We start from the raw sequence: 17,638 nt of genomic DNA on the forward strand, positions 1-17,638 counted from the left end.
TCCCTGAAAAGAGTTTATGGAAGGAGAGGAGGCAAGATGGTAGAGTAGAAGGATGTGAGCTCACCCCTTCTTATGGAAACACTGGAATCACAACTAACTGCTGAAAAACCACTGACCAAAAAAAAAAAAAAATACTGGAACCTACCAAAAAAGATAGGATACCCTAAATCCTAAATCCAAAGGCAAAGAAGAAGCCACAAAGAGATAGTAAGACAGGTGCAATCACCATAAAATCAAATCCCATACACACTGGGTGGAAAACAGTTATACCACAGCAGTTCTCCTACAGGAGTGAAAGTTCAGAGCATCATGTTGGGCTCCTCAGCTTGGGGGCCTGGGAATGGGAGGAAGAGCCCCCAGAGAGTCTGGCATTGAAAGCCACTGGGGTTTGACCACAGCACTGGGGGAAAGAGAAACTCCACTCTTGGAGGGTGTACACAGGGTCTCATGTGCACCAGGACCCAGGGAAAAAAGCGGTGACCTCATAAGTGACTGGGCCAGACTTAGCTGCTATTGTTGGAGGGTACCCTGCAGAGGTAGGAGGCAACTGAGACTCACTGTGGGGAAAGGGACACTGGTGGCGGTGGCTGTGGCGAGTGCTCATTGGCGTGGGCCCTCTAGGAGGGTGCCATGTTCTCACCAAGACCTGGCACCACCCAACAGCCTGAAGGCTCCAGTGCTGGGACACCTCAGGCCAAACAACCAACAGGACTGAAACATAGCCCCATGCATCAGCAGACAGGCTGCTTAAAGTCTTCCTTAATAAACAGCCACCTAATAATGAACACACACTCAGACACAACCCTGCCCACCAGAGGGACTAGACCCAGCTCCACCCACCAGTGGGCAGGTACCAGTCCCTCCCACCAGACAGCCTCAGGTGGCAGACAGCAGAGGCAAGAGAACTACAACCCTACAGCCTGTGGAACAGGAACTGCAATCACAGATAGTTAGAAAAAATGAGATGGCAGAGGAATATGTCCCAGATAAAGGAACAAGATAAAACCCCAGAAGAACAACTAAGGGAAGTGGAGATAGGCAACTTACCTGAAAAAAATTCAGAGTAATGGTAGTAAAGATGATCCAAGATCTCAGAAAAAGAATGAAGGCACAGATCGAGAAGACATAAGAAATGTTTAACAAAGACCTAGAAGAACTAAAGAACAAACAGAGATGAATGATACAATAACTGACATGAAAAATACACTAGAAGGAATCAGTAGCAGAATAACTGAGGCAAAAGAACAGATAAGTGACATGGAAGGCAGCATGTGGAAATCACTGCTGCAGAACAGAATAAAGAGAAAAGAATGAAAAGAAATGAGAACAGTCTGAGAGACCTCTGGGAAAACATGAAATGCACCAACATTTGCATTATAGGGGTCCCAGAAGGAGAAGAGAGGGAGAAACGGCCTGAGAAAATATTTGAACAGGTAATAGCTGAAAACTTCCCTAACATGGGAAGGGAAAGAGTCACCTAAGTCCAGGAAGTGCAGAGAGTCCCAGGCAGGAGAAACCCAAGGAGGAACACACTGAGACAGATAGTAATCAAACTGACAAATATTAAAGACAAAGAAAAAATATCAAAAGCAACAAGGGAAAAGCAACAAACAATATACAAGGGAACTCCCATAAGGTTGTCAGGTGATTTCTCAGCAGAAACTCTGCAGGCCGGAAGGGAGTGGCACAATATACTTAAAGTGATGAAAGGGAAGAACCTACAACCAAGAATACTCTACCCAGCAGGGCTGTCATTCAGATTCAACATAGAAATCAAAAGCTTTACAGACAAGCAAAAGCTAAGAGAATTCAGCACCACCATCCAGCTTTGCAACAAGTGCTAAAGGAACTTCTCTAGGTGGAAAAGAAAAGGCCACAACTAGAAACAAGAAAATGATGAATGAAAAGCTCACTGGGAAAGGCAAACATACAGTAAAGGTAGGAAATCATCTGCACACAAATATGATATCAAAATCAGCAATTGTGAGACGAGGAGAGCACAAATGCAGGATATCGGAAATGCATTTGAAATTATAGACAATCTATATTGTCTTTATTGAATTAAAACAATCTATATTGTTGTTTATATACAGACGTCTATATCAAAACCTCAGGGAACAGCAAACCGAAAATCTACAATAGCTACACACAAAAAAGCAAAAGCAATCCAAACACAACACTAAAGTAAGTCATTGAATCACAAGAGAAGAGAATGAAAGAGGAAGGGAAGAAAAAACACAAAAACAAATCCAAAACAATTAACAAAATGGCAATAAGAACATACATATGATAATTACCTTAAATGTAAATGGATTAAATGCTCCAACCAAAAGACATAGACTGGCTGAATGGATACAAAACAATACCTGTATATATGCTGTTTACAAGAGACCCACTTTAGATCCAGGGAAACATACAGACTGAAAGTAAGGGGATGGAAAAATGTATTCCATGCCAATGGAAGTCAAAAGAAAGCTGGAGTAGCAATACTCATATTAGACAAAATAGGCTTTAAAATAAAGACTGTTACAAGAGACAAAAAGGACACTACATAATGATCAAGAGATCAATCCAAGAAGAAGATATAACAATTGTAGATATATATGCATCCAACATAGGAGCACCTCAATTTATAAGGCAATTACTAACAACCATAAAAGGAGAAATCAGCAGTAACACAAAAACAGTGGAGGACTCTAACACCCTATTTTCATCAATGGACAGATGATCCAGACAGAAAATCAATACGGAAATGCAGGCCTTAAATGACACATTTGACCAGAGGGACTAAATTGATATTTATAGAGCGTTCCATCCAAAACAGCAGAATACACGTTCTTCTCAAGTGCACATGGAGTATTCTCCAGGATTGAGCACATGCTGGGCCACAAAGCAAGCCTCGGTAAATTTTACTGATTATTGACCCAGGGATTTTTGCAGAAAGTAATGCCTTTAGCTGGTGATTTTTATTTTGGCTGGCCAAAAATTAATTCTTTTATTTCACTAACACTTTGTGGGTTATTGCCTTCAATAGAGACACTTGACATACCTGTAAAGTCTTCTAATTTTCATGAAATGTTGTTTTCAATTCACTATTCTGTAGAAGCAAAGGTGCATTCTCTGGCACCCTGAGTTTCATTTTCACTTTTTGTATCAGAATCAGTCACTATTTTTTAAAATCTTTTTATTGGTCTAATATTCACATCATCTGAATCAGAACTGTATTCTGAAAAACTATCATCTTCTGAGACACTAGTACATGTGTCAATCAGACAATCAGAGAAAGTATGTGCATAAAATTGACTGAAAAATTCTTCACTCAAAATTTTGCAATGCGTCATTTTGGAAGATTTTATGTATATAATATATACAAGGTTGGAACAAAAACTTAATGGAGCAAAATGTGAATGCTAATGACAATTGTAAGTTGTATAAAGAACCTTGATCAATTTATGCTCTAACAAATTGCACAGTGATGTTAATTGTAGCAGTCTCTAAGAACATATTGATACATCTCTGGTCAATAACATCCGGGTAACAAAAGATGTATTAATACGTCTCTGGTCAATAATGTGTTAATAAAATTGAAGTCATAACAATCATCTTTAATGACCATAATGCTGTGAGATTAGAAATCAACTACAAGAAAGAAAAAAAGTGTACAGAACACAAACATGTTGGACGTTAAACAATAAGCTTCTAAACAACCAATGGATCATTGAAGAAATCAAAGAGGAAATCATAAAATATCTAGAGACAAATGAAAATGAAATCACGACAATCCAAAACCTATGGGACACAGCAAAAGCAGTTCTAAGAGGGAAGTTTATAGCAATAGAGACTTACCTCGGGAAACAAGGAAAATCTCAAATAAACAACCTAACCTTACACCTATAGCAACTAGAGAAAGAAGAACAAAATCCAAAGTCAGTAGAAAGAAACAAATCATAAAGATCAAAGCAGAAATAGATGAAATGGAGATGAAGAAACTAATAGAAAAGATGAATGAAAGTAAAAACTGGTTCTTTGAAAAGATAAATAAAATTGATAAACCTTTAGGGCTTCCCTGGTGGCGCAGTGGTTGAGAGTCTGCCTGCCGATGCAGGGGACACGGGTTCGTGCCCTGATCCGGGAAGATCCCACATGCCACGGAGCGGCTGGGCCCATGAGCCATGGCCACTGAGCCTGTGCGTCCAGAGCCTGTGCTCCGCAACAGGAGAGGCCACAACAGTGAGAGGCCCACATACCGGAAAAAAAGAAAAAAAAATAGATAAACCTTTAGCCAGACTCATCAAGAAGAAGAGGGAGGGGGCTCAAATCAATAAAATTAAAAATGAAAACGGGGATGTTACAATGGACACCACAGACATACAAAGGATCATAAGAGACTAGTACAAGCAGCTATATGCCAATAAAATTGACAACCTAAAAGACATGGACAGATTTTTAGAAAGGTACAACCTCCCCAAACTGAACCAGGAAGAAACAAAATATGAACAGACCAATCACAAGTACTGTAATTGAAACTGTGATTTTAAAACTCCCAACAAACAAAAGTCCAGGATCAGATGGCTTCACAGGCAAATTCTATCAAACATTTAGAGAAGAGCTAACCCCTATCCTTCTCAAACTCTTCCTAAAAATTGCAGAGGGAGAAACACTCCCCAACTCATTCTACGAGGCCACCATCACCTTGATACCAAAACCAGACAAAGATATCACACAAAAAAATTACAGGCCAATATCACTGATGATCATGGACACAAAAATCCTCAGCAAAATACTAGCAAATGGAATCCAACAACACATTAAAAGGATCATGCACCATGATCAAGTGGGATGTATCCAAGGGATGCAAGGATTCTTCAATATATGCAAATCAATCCATGTGATACACCATCTTAATAAACTGAAGAATAAAAACCATATAATCATCTCAATAGATGCAGAAAAAGCTTTTGAGAAAATTAAACATCAATTTATGATAAAAACTCTCCAGAAAGTGGGCATAGAGGGAACCTCCCTCAACATAATGAAGGCAATATATGACAAACCCACAGCAAACATTATTCTTAATGGTGAAAACCTGAAAGAATTTCCTCTAATATCAGGAACAAGACAAGGGTGCCCACTCTCACCACTATTATTCAACATAGTTTTGGAAGTCCTAGCCATGACAATCAGAGAAGAAAAAGAAATAAAAGGAATCCAATTGGGGAAAGAAGAAGGAAAACTCACTGTCTGCAGATGACATGGTACTATACATAGAAAATCCTAAAGATGCCACTAGAAAACTACTAGACCTAATCAATGAATTTAGCAAAGTTGCAGGATACAAAATTAATACACAGAAATCTCTTGCATTCCTATACAATAACAGTGGAAGATTAGAAAGAGAAATTAAGGAAACAATCCCATTTACCATTGCTACAAAAAGAATAAAATACCTAGGAATAAACCTACCTAAGAAGGCAAAAGACCTGCATGCAGAAAACTATAAGACACTGATGAAAGAAATTAAAGATGACACAAACAGATGGAGAGATATACCATGTTCTTGGATTGGAAGAATCAACATTGTTAAAATGACTCTACTACCCAAAGCAATCTACAGATTCAGTGCAATCCCTATCAAACTACCAATGGCATTTTTCACAGAAGTAGCACAAAAAATTTCACAATTTGTATGGAAACACAAAAGACGGATTCCCTTTTTGTAACTCGTAAAGGTAAAATAGTATTTGCTTTGTGCCAAGTTTTCTCAAAAGGAAAAGGACTATATACCATGACCAAATCGGATTTATCCCCAGAATTTAAGGATGGTTCAACATAGGAAAACCAATCATTGTAATACATTACATTAACAGTAGAAAGGGAAAAAAACCACATGATTATCTCAATTGTTGCATAAAAACATTTTATACAATTTAACAGCTTTTTATGATTAAAAAAACACACAACAAACTATGAATAGAAGGAATACCTCAACATAATAAAAGCTGTATATGAAAACCCCTCAGTGAACATCTTTCACTCAAAGGTGAAAGTCTGAAAGCTTTTCCTCTAAGATCAGGAACAAGACAAAAAGGTCCACTTTCACCATATCTATTTAACAGAGTCTTGGGAATTCTAACCAGAGCAGTTAGGCAAGAAAAGGAAATGAAAGGCATCCAAATTGGAAAGGAAGAAGTAAAATGATCTCTGTACACAAATGATATGATCTTATAGGTAGAAAACTCTAAAGATTCCACACACATACACAAATTGTTAGAACTTATAAAAAATTTCAGTAGAGTCACAGGATACAAAATCAACACAAAAAGTCAGTTGCACTTCTACACACTAACAGTGAACCAAAAGGAAATTAAGAAAACGATTCCATTTACATTAGCATCAAAAAGAATAAAATACTTAGTAATACTTAGGAAGCAAGGAGGTGAAGGACATGGACAATGAAAACTAAAAAACATTGCTAAAAGAAATTAAAGAATGCATGAGCAAATGAAAAGACATTCCATGTTCACATTGGAAATCTTAATATTGTTAAGATTATCAGTATTACCAAAGAAATCTACCATTTCAATGAAGTCGTTATCAAAATCCCAGTGACAGTTTTTGCACAAATGGAAAAACCCATTCTAAAATACATATAGAATCTCAAGGGACACTGAATATCCAAAACTCCCTTGAAAAAGAACAAAGCTAGAGGACTTGCCATCCTGATTTCACAACTTAGTATTAAGCCATAGTAGTCAAAACAGCGTAATACTGGCAAAAGGCCTACATATATAGACTACCCGAAAAGAATAGAGAGCCCGGAAGTAACCCTCGCATAAATAGTCAAATGATTTTCCACAAGGGGCCAAAGAGTATTCAATGGGGAAAGGACAGGCTTTTCATGAAATGGTGCTGAGAAAACTGGACATCCACATGCAAACATGATGTTAGACCCTCACACCATATACAAAAATAAGCTCATGTATGAGCTCGGGCTGCTGTAACAAAATACTACAGACTGAGTAGCTAAACAATGTAAATTTAATTTTCTCACACTTCTGGAGCCTGGGAAGTCCAAGATTAAGGTGCCAGTAGAGTTGGTGTCTGGCGAAGGCCTTCCTCCTGCATTGCAGATGACTACCTTTTGCTGTGTGCTCATCTGGCCTTTCCTCAGTACATATGGAGAGAGGGTGGAGGGGGCACTCTGATTTCTTTTCCTCTTCTTATAAGGTCATTAATCCTGTAGGATTAGGAACCCACCCTTATGACCTCATTTAACCTTAATTACCTCTTAAAGATCCATCTCCAAATACGCTCACATTGGGGGTTAGGGCTTAAATATGAATTTGGGGGGAACACAATTCAATCTATAGCAATTCAAAATGGATCCATGACCTAAATATAAGACCGAAAACTATACAACTCTTAGAATATAGGGCAAAAGCTTCATGTCATTGGATCTGGCCTTGATTTATTGGATATGACACCAAAAAATCGCAGACAACAACAACAAAAAAATAAAAATAGACCAATTGGATTTCATGAAAATTTTAAAAATTTGTGCATCAAAAGACATCAACAAAGTAAAAAGGAAACTCACAAAATGGGAGAAAATATTTGAAAATCAAATATTCATCAGAGATTAATATGAATATATAGAGAACTCCTGAAACTAAACAAGAGAACAAACAACCTGATTAAAAAGTGGGCAAAGGACTTGAATAGGCTTTTCTCTAAGGAAGATACACAAATGGCTGATAAGCACATGAAAAGATGTTCAACATCACTAGTTATTCAGCAAATGCAAATTGAAACTGTAGTGAGATACCACCTCACACCCATTAGAATGACTGCTATCAAAAAAACGGTAAATAACAAGTGTCAGTGAGGATGAGGAAAAATTGGAATTGTGCACTGGTGGTGAGAATGTAAAATGGTACAACCACTGGGGAAAAGAGAATGGTGGTTCCTCAAAGAATTAAACATAGACTTACCATTTAATCCAGCAATTCCACTTTCCTCAAAATAATTGAAAGAGGGTCTGGAAGAAATATTTGTACACGCATGTTTATAGCAACGTTACTCACAATACTCAAGAGGTCGAAACCAGCTAAGTGTCCAGTGATGTATGAATGGATAAGCAAAATGTGGTATATGCATTCAAGGCAATAGTATTCAACCTTAAAAAGGAAGAAAATTCTGACATATACTACAAAATGGATGCAACTTGAGGACATTAGGCTAAGTGAAATAAGCCAATCACAAAAAGACAAATAATGTATGGTTCTACTTATATGAAGTACTTAGAATAGACAAAATCATAGAGACAGAAAGTAGAAGGGTGGTTGCCAGTAGCTGGGGGTGGTGGTGGTGGTGGAATGGGGAGTTATTGTTTAATTAGTACAGAATTTCAGTCTTGCAAGATGAAAAGAGTTCTGGAGATGGGTCATGGTGATGGTAGCACAACAATATGAATATACTTAACACCACTGAACTGTACACTTAAAAATAGTTAATATGGTAAATTTTATGTTATGTGTATTTCATCACAGTAAAAAAACAAACAAAAAGACAATTGAGCCCATGATCACAGCAAACTTAATCTTTCATCTTGACAGTTTTGACAGCCTTGTAAGTAATGGGCTCAAAAATCAAATTCAAGACCTGTACTAGAGTCTAAATACATCTGTATCCCAAAGTGCTATGGCCCTAGATTAAGTGGCAACATGAAGTAACTCTTCTAAATTTCAGCCTAGGTTTGTACTGCTGGGTGGTCTACGGGGTGGGGGGGACCTCAAACCTTGAATTTGGTGGAGATAATTCTAAACTGATAATACTTCCAGGTGCTTAACAGAAGCAAAAGCAGATCCTCTGTGGGGGACAGTGTTGTCATCTAAGGCCTCACGTTAGTTAATTTTTTAAGCATGATAACTGGTACCATGGTGAGAAGTAGCAAAACCAAAAGATAATCAAAACAGATTTTAAGCACTGGAATTATAAAAAATGAATTATCAGGAGCAGAGGTCCAGAAGGAAGTAGAAATCTCTCTATTGCTTAAGGCCTTGCCCTTTTGGAAGAAATATTATTTTTCAAAATTATAAGATCCTTGTTCACCAGTGTTTTTATTCCTCCTCCTTAAAAATATGCAGAGTTTATAAAAATCGATAAGGAAAAGGCCCAATGGAAAAAGCAGGTGAAGGGTATGAATAACAATTTACATTGGAGGAAATCCAATGACTAAAGACAGTTTGAAAAGATTCCCAGCCTCACTGGTGATCACGGAAAATGAAATTGAAAACAGCAAAGGGATATTCTTTTTCATTTAGCCAATAACCATAATACTTCAGAGCAGGGCCTCAGATGTTCCTGATGGGAGTATGGATTGCTCCATTCTTTGGGAAGAAAAGCCTGGAAATAGATATTAAGATGAAAAATACATATGTTCTTTGAAATTTCATTTTGGGGGATATATCTTGTGGAAATAAAGCATACACAAACACACAAACAAACACAGATATTTTCCACAGGCAGGTTTCTAGGGGCATAAATATATACACAATTAATTAACAACTGAACACTACTTGAATGCCAATCAATAGAATGTTTGACTAAACTATAGTACCTCTTTACTATGGATTATTTATTATGCAGTTATTAAAAAGATGAATTATATTTGTTATGGTAACCTGTGATCAGCGATCTTTGATATTACTATTTTAATTGTTTTGCATTGCCACAAACCACCCCCATATAAGATGGTGAACTTAATCAATAAATGTTGTGTGTGTTCTGACTGCTCGACTTATCAGCTGTTCCGTCATCTCTGTCCCTCTCCTCAGGCCCCTCTATTCCCTGAGGCAAAACAATATTGAAATTGGCCAATTAATAACCTGCAATGGCCTCTAAGTGTTCAAGTGAAAGAAAGAGTTGCATGTCTCTCACTTTAAGCCAAAAGCTAGAAATGATTACTCCTAGTGAGGAAGGCATGTCAAAATCCAAGATAGGCTGAAAGCAAACGGTTGCACCAAACAGTTAGCCAAGTTGTGAATGCATAGAGTACTTTCTTTTTTCTTCTTTTTAAAAATAATTGTTTAATATGCAACTAATATGTGATTACTATAGAAAAATTAGAAAATAAGTAAAACAAATCATCTAATTCTTTTGCATGAAAATAATGTTAACCTTTTTAATATCTTTCCAGATTTTTTCTCTATAAACCTATGTACTTTTTAAAGCAGCTTATTGAGAGACATTTCTCACACCATGCAAGTAATCCATTAATGTGTACAATTCAGTGGTTTTTTAGTATATTCACAAGATTATGAAAATCACCACAACCAATTTTAGAACATTTTCATGACTCCAAAAAAGAAACCCCAATTAGCGAGTACCCCCTATTTGCTCATAACCACCACCCTCAGTCCTGGACAGCCACTAATCTACTTTTTCTCTCTCTCTATTTACCTGTTCTGGCCATTTCATATAAATGGAATTATACAATATATGGTCTTTTGTGACTGGATTAATTCATTTAGCATGTTTTCAAGCTTCATCCATGTCATAGCATGTGTCATACTTTTTTTAAATTGCCAAATAATATTCCATTTTGTGGATATGCCACAACTATATACTTTTAATAAAAACTATCATACAAAATGACTACTAGTAGATGTAAGATTTCTTTTAGAGGTGATGAAAATGTTCTATAATTGGTTGATGTCATGGTTATTCAATTCTAAATGTACTGAAAACCATTGAATTGTATACTTTAAATATGTGAACTGCATGATATATGAATTATATCTCAATAAATCTGTTATTAAAAAGTATACCATATTTGCTCTTTAGAAACCACTCTTTAATGATGTTATTAACATTCTCCCACATAACTAAGTAGGTTTCAAAATATAGTTTTTAATGGCCATATAATAATTTTTATTTTACTTAACAAATCCCCTAGTTTTATTTTTTTAATTAATCAATTAATTATTTTTCATGTTTTATCAATTTATTAGGAATAATTCCAAATGGGTTATGGAGAAAACTTATTCATTGAGTTTGATGAATTTTCCAAAAACTCTTAATGAAGACATGTTCACCAATAAACAATAAAACATGCAGCAGAACTATCATATACTGAGCAAAGAGTCTGGCTGATACCCAAAGCAACATGCACCATAAAAAAGATACAATATAAAGGAAGACAATCTGCTGAGTATTAAAAATCATCTCAATATGAACTCTTTGCAACTAGCACAGAATTAATTAGCTATCAAATCCAAACCACACCAAGGTAAGCTTGGCTGATGGAAGCCAGGAGTCAATAATAGGGGGGAAATATAAATTCCTCAGTGCAAAAGATCTGGACAGTGTTTTGGAGCATTTCCCTGGCTGGTACAAGCAGTATTAAAAAATCTTTTTGGCGAGGGAGAAAAATAAATACAAATGGAATGCTACATTTTTTAAAATCAGCAGACTGTCCCAGGAATGATAAAGGTATCAATAAAATAGCAAGGGGACAACTTTAAAACATTATTTACTGTGGGCTCAGAAAAACATTCAAAATGGATTGATTTAAAGGTGTCACATTAGCTATGTCCAGGCGTTTAGGCTTAAGGGAAGTAAAATTAAAAGAGGACACCTTTTTTCCCCCAAGTTAAGGAGAATCTCTTTAAAACCAAGCATATTGCTAAATGGCAACATTATACTTGGTAAACAATAGCTGGCAACAAAATATGTTTAAATGCTGTAATATTCTGCCCAAACCAGTCCCGGATACTGTTTAATAACCAAGATGCAAACTAATTTTGTTGTAACAAGCCTAGACCAGTTCTATCAAATGTGTCCTTGGTTAGATATCTAGTTTCATTTAACGTTTTGAAAGCTCATTTGTCAGTCAGTCAAGTCCCTTATGCAGACCGGTTCCTTGTGTAGCACAAGTGGCTTGAACATACCATGTTCTGTTACGAAGAGACTGAAGACCTAATTTATCCGTCATTTCCCTAATGGCCGTAGCATTTGGCAAATCCTGTTTGTTTGCAAAAAGCAGCAACGCTGCATCTCGCAACTCATCTTCCTGAAGCATTTTATGCAGCTCTTCTGCTCCTTTCTGAATTCTTTCACAATCATTGCTATCTACCACAAAAATAAGACCCTGGGTATTTTGGAAGTAATGCCTCCAGAGATGCCTAATTTTATCTTGACCATCAACATCCCATACTGTGAAACAAATGTTCTTATATTCTACTGTTTCCACATTAAAACCAGTGGTAGGAATGGTGGTGACTATCTCTCCTAACTTCAGTTTATACAGAATGGTCGTCCTGCCAGCAGCATCCAATCCAACCATCAAAATACACATCTGCTTCCTGCCGAAGAGATGCGAGAAGAGGGAGAAGAAGGTGAGGCCCATGGTGGTAGTGGCACTTGCAATGGGCAGGAGCAGAAGGGGTTTAGGGCATCCCTGGGCCTTCTTTCATGCTCCTGGCAAACTCAGGGAGGAAAGAGGAGATGAAGTTGGCAGGGACAGCTCGCTAACTGGTGTGTAGGCTGGAGCTGCCCTCCGGGACAGGAATTAGTGGGGTGATGACCTGCTCGATGACTGGCGGGGCAGCTCTGGCTCTGGTGCTAAATCTTTAGCTGTGCCATGTCACATGGCAGCTGCGGCGACTCCGGCAGCGGCCCGGCCTCTCCAACGTGGAAAGAATCGCGTCACCGCCACCACCTCCCCCTCCCCTAGTTTTAAAAAGTTAGGTTGTTTCCAGTGATTTTGCAATTATACAGAATACCTTGATGAACCTCTTGGTACATAAATCTGTTTGCCCATATCTGATCATTCCATGAAAAAAGCTTTTGAACTCTTTTTCTGGCACTACGGTTACGTTTCTGTTGCTAAAAATTCTTTCAGCTTTATTGCCATACATGGTAGTTTTCTCTCTGAACTCTAAATTTCTGTTTGAGCCTTATAATGATTTTATTAAAGATTCCTTTTATCCTTAAAAAATATTTAATAGGTTTAGTATCGGAAGTGAACAAGCAAAGCTTCCTAGGCTAAGACTCAGTTTCTTTACAGTTTTTTCTTGTAGTTGATTTCTAATATTATAGCGTTGTGGTCGGAAAAAGATGATTGATATGACTTCAATTTTCTTAAATTTACCGAAGCTCACTTTGTGGCCCAGCTTGTGATCAATCCTGGAGAATGTTGCACGTGCACTTGAGAAGAATGTGTATTCTGCTGTTTTTGGATGGAATGCTCTATAAATATCAATTTAATCCATCTGGTCTAATGTGTCATTTAAGGCTTGTGTTTCCTTATTGATTTTCTGCCTGGATCATCTGTCCATTGATGAAAGTAGGGTGTTAGAGCCCTCCACTATTATATATATTGTTACTGTTGATTTCTCCTTTTACGATTGTTAGTATTTGCCTTATAAATTGAGGTGCTCCTATGTTGGGTGCATATATATTTCCAATTGTTATATCTTCCTGGATTGATTTCTTGATCATTATGTAGTGTCCTTTTCGTCTCTTGTAACAGTCTTTATTTTAAAGTCTATTTTGTCTGATATGAGAATTGCTACTCCAGGTTTATTTTGTTTTTGTTTTTGTTTTTTGCGATACGTGGGCCTCTCACTGTTGTAGCCTCTCCCGTGGCGGAGCACAGGCTCTGGACGCGCAGGCTCAGTGGCCATGGCTGACAGGCCCAGCTGCTCTGTGGCATGTGGGATCTTCCCGGACCGGGGCATGAACCCATGTCCCCTGCATTGGCAGGCAGACTTTCAACCGCTGCGCAACCAGGGAAGCCCTACTCCAGGTTTATTTTGATTTCCATTGGCATGGAATACATTTTTCCACCCCCTCACTTTCAGTCTGTATGTGTCCCTTGATCTAAAGTAGGTCTCTTATAAACAGCATATGTACGGGTCTTGTTTTTGTATCCATTCAGCCAGTCTATGTCTTTTGGTTGGAGCATTTAATCCATTTACGTTTAAGGTAATTATCGATATGTATGTTCTTATTGTCATTTTGTTAATTGTTTTGGATTTGTTTTTGTGTTTTTTCTTCCCTTCCTCTTTCATTCTCTTCTCCTGTGATTCAATGACTTACTTTAGTGTTGTGTTTGGATTGCTTTTTCTTTTTTGTGTGTATCTATTGTAGATTTTCAGTTTGCTGTTCCCATGAGGTTTTGATATAGATGTCTGTATATAAACAACAATATAGATTGTTTTAAGTTGCTAGTCTTTTCATTTCAAATTCATTTCCAATATCCTGCATTTGTGCTCTCCTCTTCTCACAATTGCTGATTTTGATATCATATTTGTGTGCAGATGATTTCCTACCTTTACTGTATGTTTGCCTTTCCCAGTGAGCTTTTCATTCATCATTTTCTTGTTTCTAGTTGTGGCCTTTTCTTTTCCACCTAGAGAAGTTCCTTTAGCACTTGTTGCAAAGCTGGATGGTGGTGCTGAATTCTCTTAGCTTTTACTTGTCTGTAAAGCTTTTGATTTCTATGTTGAATCTGAATGACAGCCCTGCTGGGTAGAGTATTCTTGGTTGTAGGTTCTTCCCTTTCATCACTTTAAGTATATTGTGCCACTCCCTTCTGGCCTGCAGAATTTCTGCTGAGAAATCACCTGACAACCTTATGGGAGTTCCCTTGTATATTGTTTGTTGCTTTTCCCTTGTTGCTTTTAATACTTTTTCTTTGTCTTTAATTTTTGTCAGTTTGATTACTATCTGTCTCAGTGTGTTCCTCCTTGGGTTTATCCTGCCTGGGACTCTCTGCACTTCCTGGACTTGGGTGACTGTTTCCTTTCTCATGTTAGGAAAGTTTCAGCTATTATCTGTTCAAATATTTTCTCAGGCCCTTTCTCTCTCTCTTCTCCTTCTGGGACCCCTACAATGGAAATGTTGGTGCATTTCATGTTTTCCCAGAGGTCTCTCAGACTGTTCTCATTTCTTTTCATTCTTTTCTCTTTATTCTGTTCTGTGGCAGTGATTTCCACCTGCTGCTTTCCAGGTCACTTATCTGTTCTTCTGCCTCTGTTATTCTGCTATTGGTTCCTTCTAGTGTATTATTCATTTCAGTTATTGTATTGTTCATCTCTGTTTGTTTGTTCTTTAGTTCTTCTAGGTCTTTGTTAAACATTTCTTATGTCTTCTCGATCTTTGCCTCCATTCTTTTTCTGAGATCTTGGATCATCTTCACTATCATTACTCTGAATTTTTTTCAGATAAATTGCCTATCTCCACTTCACTTAGTTGTTCTGTTGGGGTTTTATCTTGTTCCTTTATCTGGGACATATTCCTCTGTCAGATATCTCATTTTCTCATTTTTGTGATTGCAGATTTGTTCCACAGGCTGCAGTGTTTTAGTTCTTCAAGCTCCTGCTGTCTGCCCCCTGGTGGATAAGGCTGTCTAAGAGGCTTATGCAGGCTTCCTGGTGGGAGGGACTGGTAGCTTCCCACTGGTGGGTGGACCTGGGTCTGGTCCCCCTGGTGGGCAGGGTCGTGTCTGGTTGTGTGTTCATTATCGGGCAGCTGCATACTCAGGAAGACTTTAGGCAGCCTGTCTGCTGTTGCATGGGGCTGTGTTCCCACCCTGTTGGTTGTTTGGCTTGAGGCATTCCAGCACTGGAGGCTTCAGGCTCTTGCGGTGGGGCCAGGTCTTGGTGAGAAAATGGCAGCCTCCAAGAGGGCTCACCCCAATGAGCACTCCCCAGAACTACTGCTGCTAGTGGCCTTGTCCCCAAAGTGAGCCACAGCCGCCCCCCAGCCACCTCTGCAGGAGACACTCCAATACTAGCAAGTAGGTCTGGCCCAGTCTCTTATGATGTCACTGCTGTTTTCCCTGCGTCCTGGCACACATGAGACCCTGTGTGCACACTCCAAGAGTGGAGTTTCTGTTCCCCCCAGTCCTGTGGAATTCCTGCAATAAAGCCCCACTCACCTTCAAAGCCAAACTCTCTGGGGGCTCCTTCTCCCATTGCTAGACCCCCAGGCTGGAGAGCCTGAAGTGGGGCTCAGAACTTTCACTCCTATAGGAGAACTTCTGTGGTATAATTATCTTCCTGTTTGTGGGCCGCCCACCTAGGGTGTATGGGATTTGATTTTATTGCAGTCTTGCTCCTCCTACTATTTAGTGGCTTCTTTTTTAAAAAAAATTTATTTATTTGTTTATTTGGCTGTACTGGGTGTTAGTTGAGGCACACGGGATCTTCGTTTCTGCGTGCGGGATCTTTAGTTGCAGCATGTGGGATCTTTTAGTTGTGGCATGCAGGACCTAGTTCCTTGACCGGGGATCAAACCTGAGCCCCCTGCAATGGGAGCACAGAGTCTTTTTTTTTAACATCTTTATTGGAGTATAATTGCTTTACAATGGTGTGTTAGTTTCTGCTTTATAACGAAGTGAATCAGCCATACATATACATATATCCCCATATCTCCTCCCTCTCGCGTCTCCCTCCCACCCTCCCTATCCCACCCCTCTAGGTGGTCACAAAGCACCGAGCTGATCTCCCTGTGCTATGTGGCTGCTTCCCACTAGCTATCTATTTCACATTTGGTAGTGTATATATGTCCATGCCACTCTCTCACTTCATCCCAGCTTACCCTTCCCCTGCCTCATGTCCTCAACTGCTGGACCACCAGGGAAGTCCCTGTGACTTCTTTGTTTTTCGATGTAGGGTATCTTTTCTGGTAGGCTGCAGTGTTTTTGTTTGTTTTTTGTTTGTTTTGTCGATAGTTGTTCAGCAGTCAGTTGGGATTTTGATGTTTCCATAAGAAGAAGTGAGCTCATGTCCTTCTACTCCGCTATCTTGTCTCCTCCTCCTCCAAGAGATACTTTCTTGAAGGAAATTAAAAATGCTACTCCAGTGAACACGTGAATGAAACAGCCTTATTGCTGATATGGAGATGGTTTTAGTGGTCTGGAGAGAAGATCAGATCACAGCATTTGCCACAACATTTCCTTAAGCCAACTAAACCAGAGCAAGGTCCTAACTCTCTTAAATTCTATGAAGGCTGAGAGAGGTGAGGAAGCTGTAGAAGAAAAAGTTGAAACTAGCAGAGGTTGGTTCATGAGATTTAAGAGAATAAGTCATCTTCATAACTTCAAAGAGCAAGGTAAGGCAGCAAGTGCTGATGCAGAAGCTGCAGCATCTTATCCAGGAGATCTAGCTAAGATAATGAAGGTGGCTACACTAAATAACAAATGAATCAGTGTAGATGAAACCGCCTTATATTGGAAGAAGTTGCCATCTAGGACTTTAAGCTAGAGAGGCGAAGTCAATTCCTGTCTTCAAAGCTTCAAAGGACAGGCTGATGTTCTTGTTGGGGGCTAATGCAGCTGGTCACTTTAGGTTGAACCCAATGCTTATTTACCATTCTGAAAATCCTAGGGCTGTGAAGAATTTTGCTAAACCAACTTTGCCTATGCTCCATAAACAAAACAACAAAGCCTGCATGACAGCACGTCTATTGACAACATGGTCTACTGAATATCTTAAGCCCACTGTTGTGAACTACAGCTCAGAAAAAATGATTTCTTTCAAAATATTACTGCTTATTGACAATGTACCTGGTCACCTAAGAGTTCTAGTGGAGATGTATAATGAGATACATATTGTTTTCATGCCTGCTA

The 17,638-nt window shown here is 38.6% G+C and overlaps 2 protein-coding genes across 2 annotated transcripts in view; one reads left to right on the plus strand and one right to left on the minus strand.

Annotated features, from left to right (window-relative positions):
- Positions 1-17,638, plus strand: part of LOC309966439 (up-regulator of cell proliferation) — a 93,116-nt gene that overhangs the window by 11,710 nt on the left and 63,768 nt on the right. The gene's annotated exons all lie outside the window — the stretch shown is intronic.
- On the minus strand, positions 11,859-12,409 carry LOC309966441 (ADP-ribosylation factor 4-like; the record flags this gene model as incomplete). The annotated part of the gene is made up of 1 exon (XM_082846497.1): positions 11,859-12,409. The coding sequence occupies one exon, from the start codon at positions 12,407-12,409 to the stop codon at positions 11,894-11,896; it is 516 nt and encodes a 171-aa protein (XP_082702623.1). The 3' UTR covers positions 11,859-11,893.

Source organism: Leucopleurus acutus (genome assembly GCF_964270905.1).
Source record: "Leucopleurus acutus genome assembly, chromosome: 9".
NCBI lineage: Eukaryota > Metazoa > Chordata > Mammalia > Artiodactyla > Delphinidae > Leucopleurus > Leucopleurus acutus.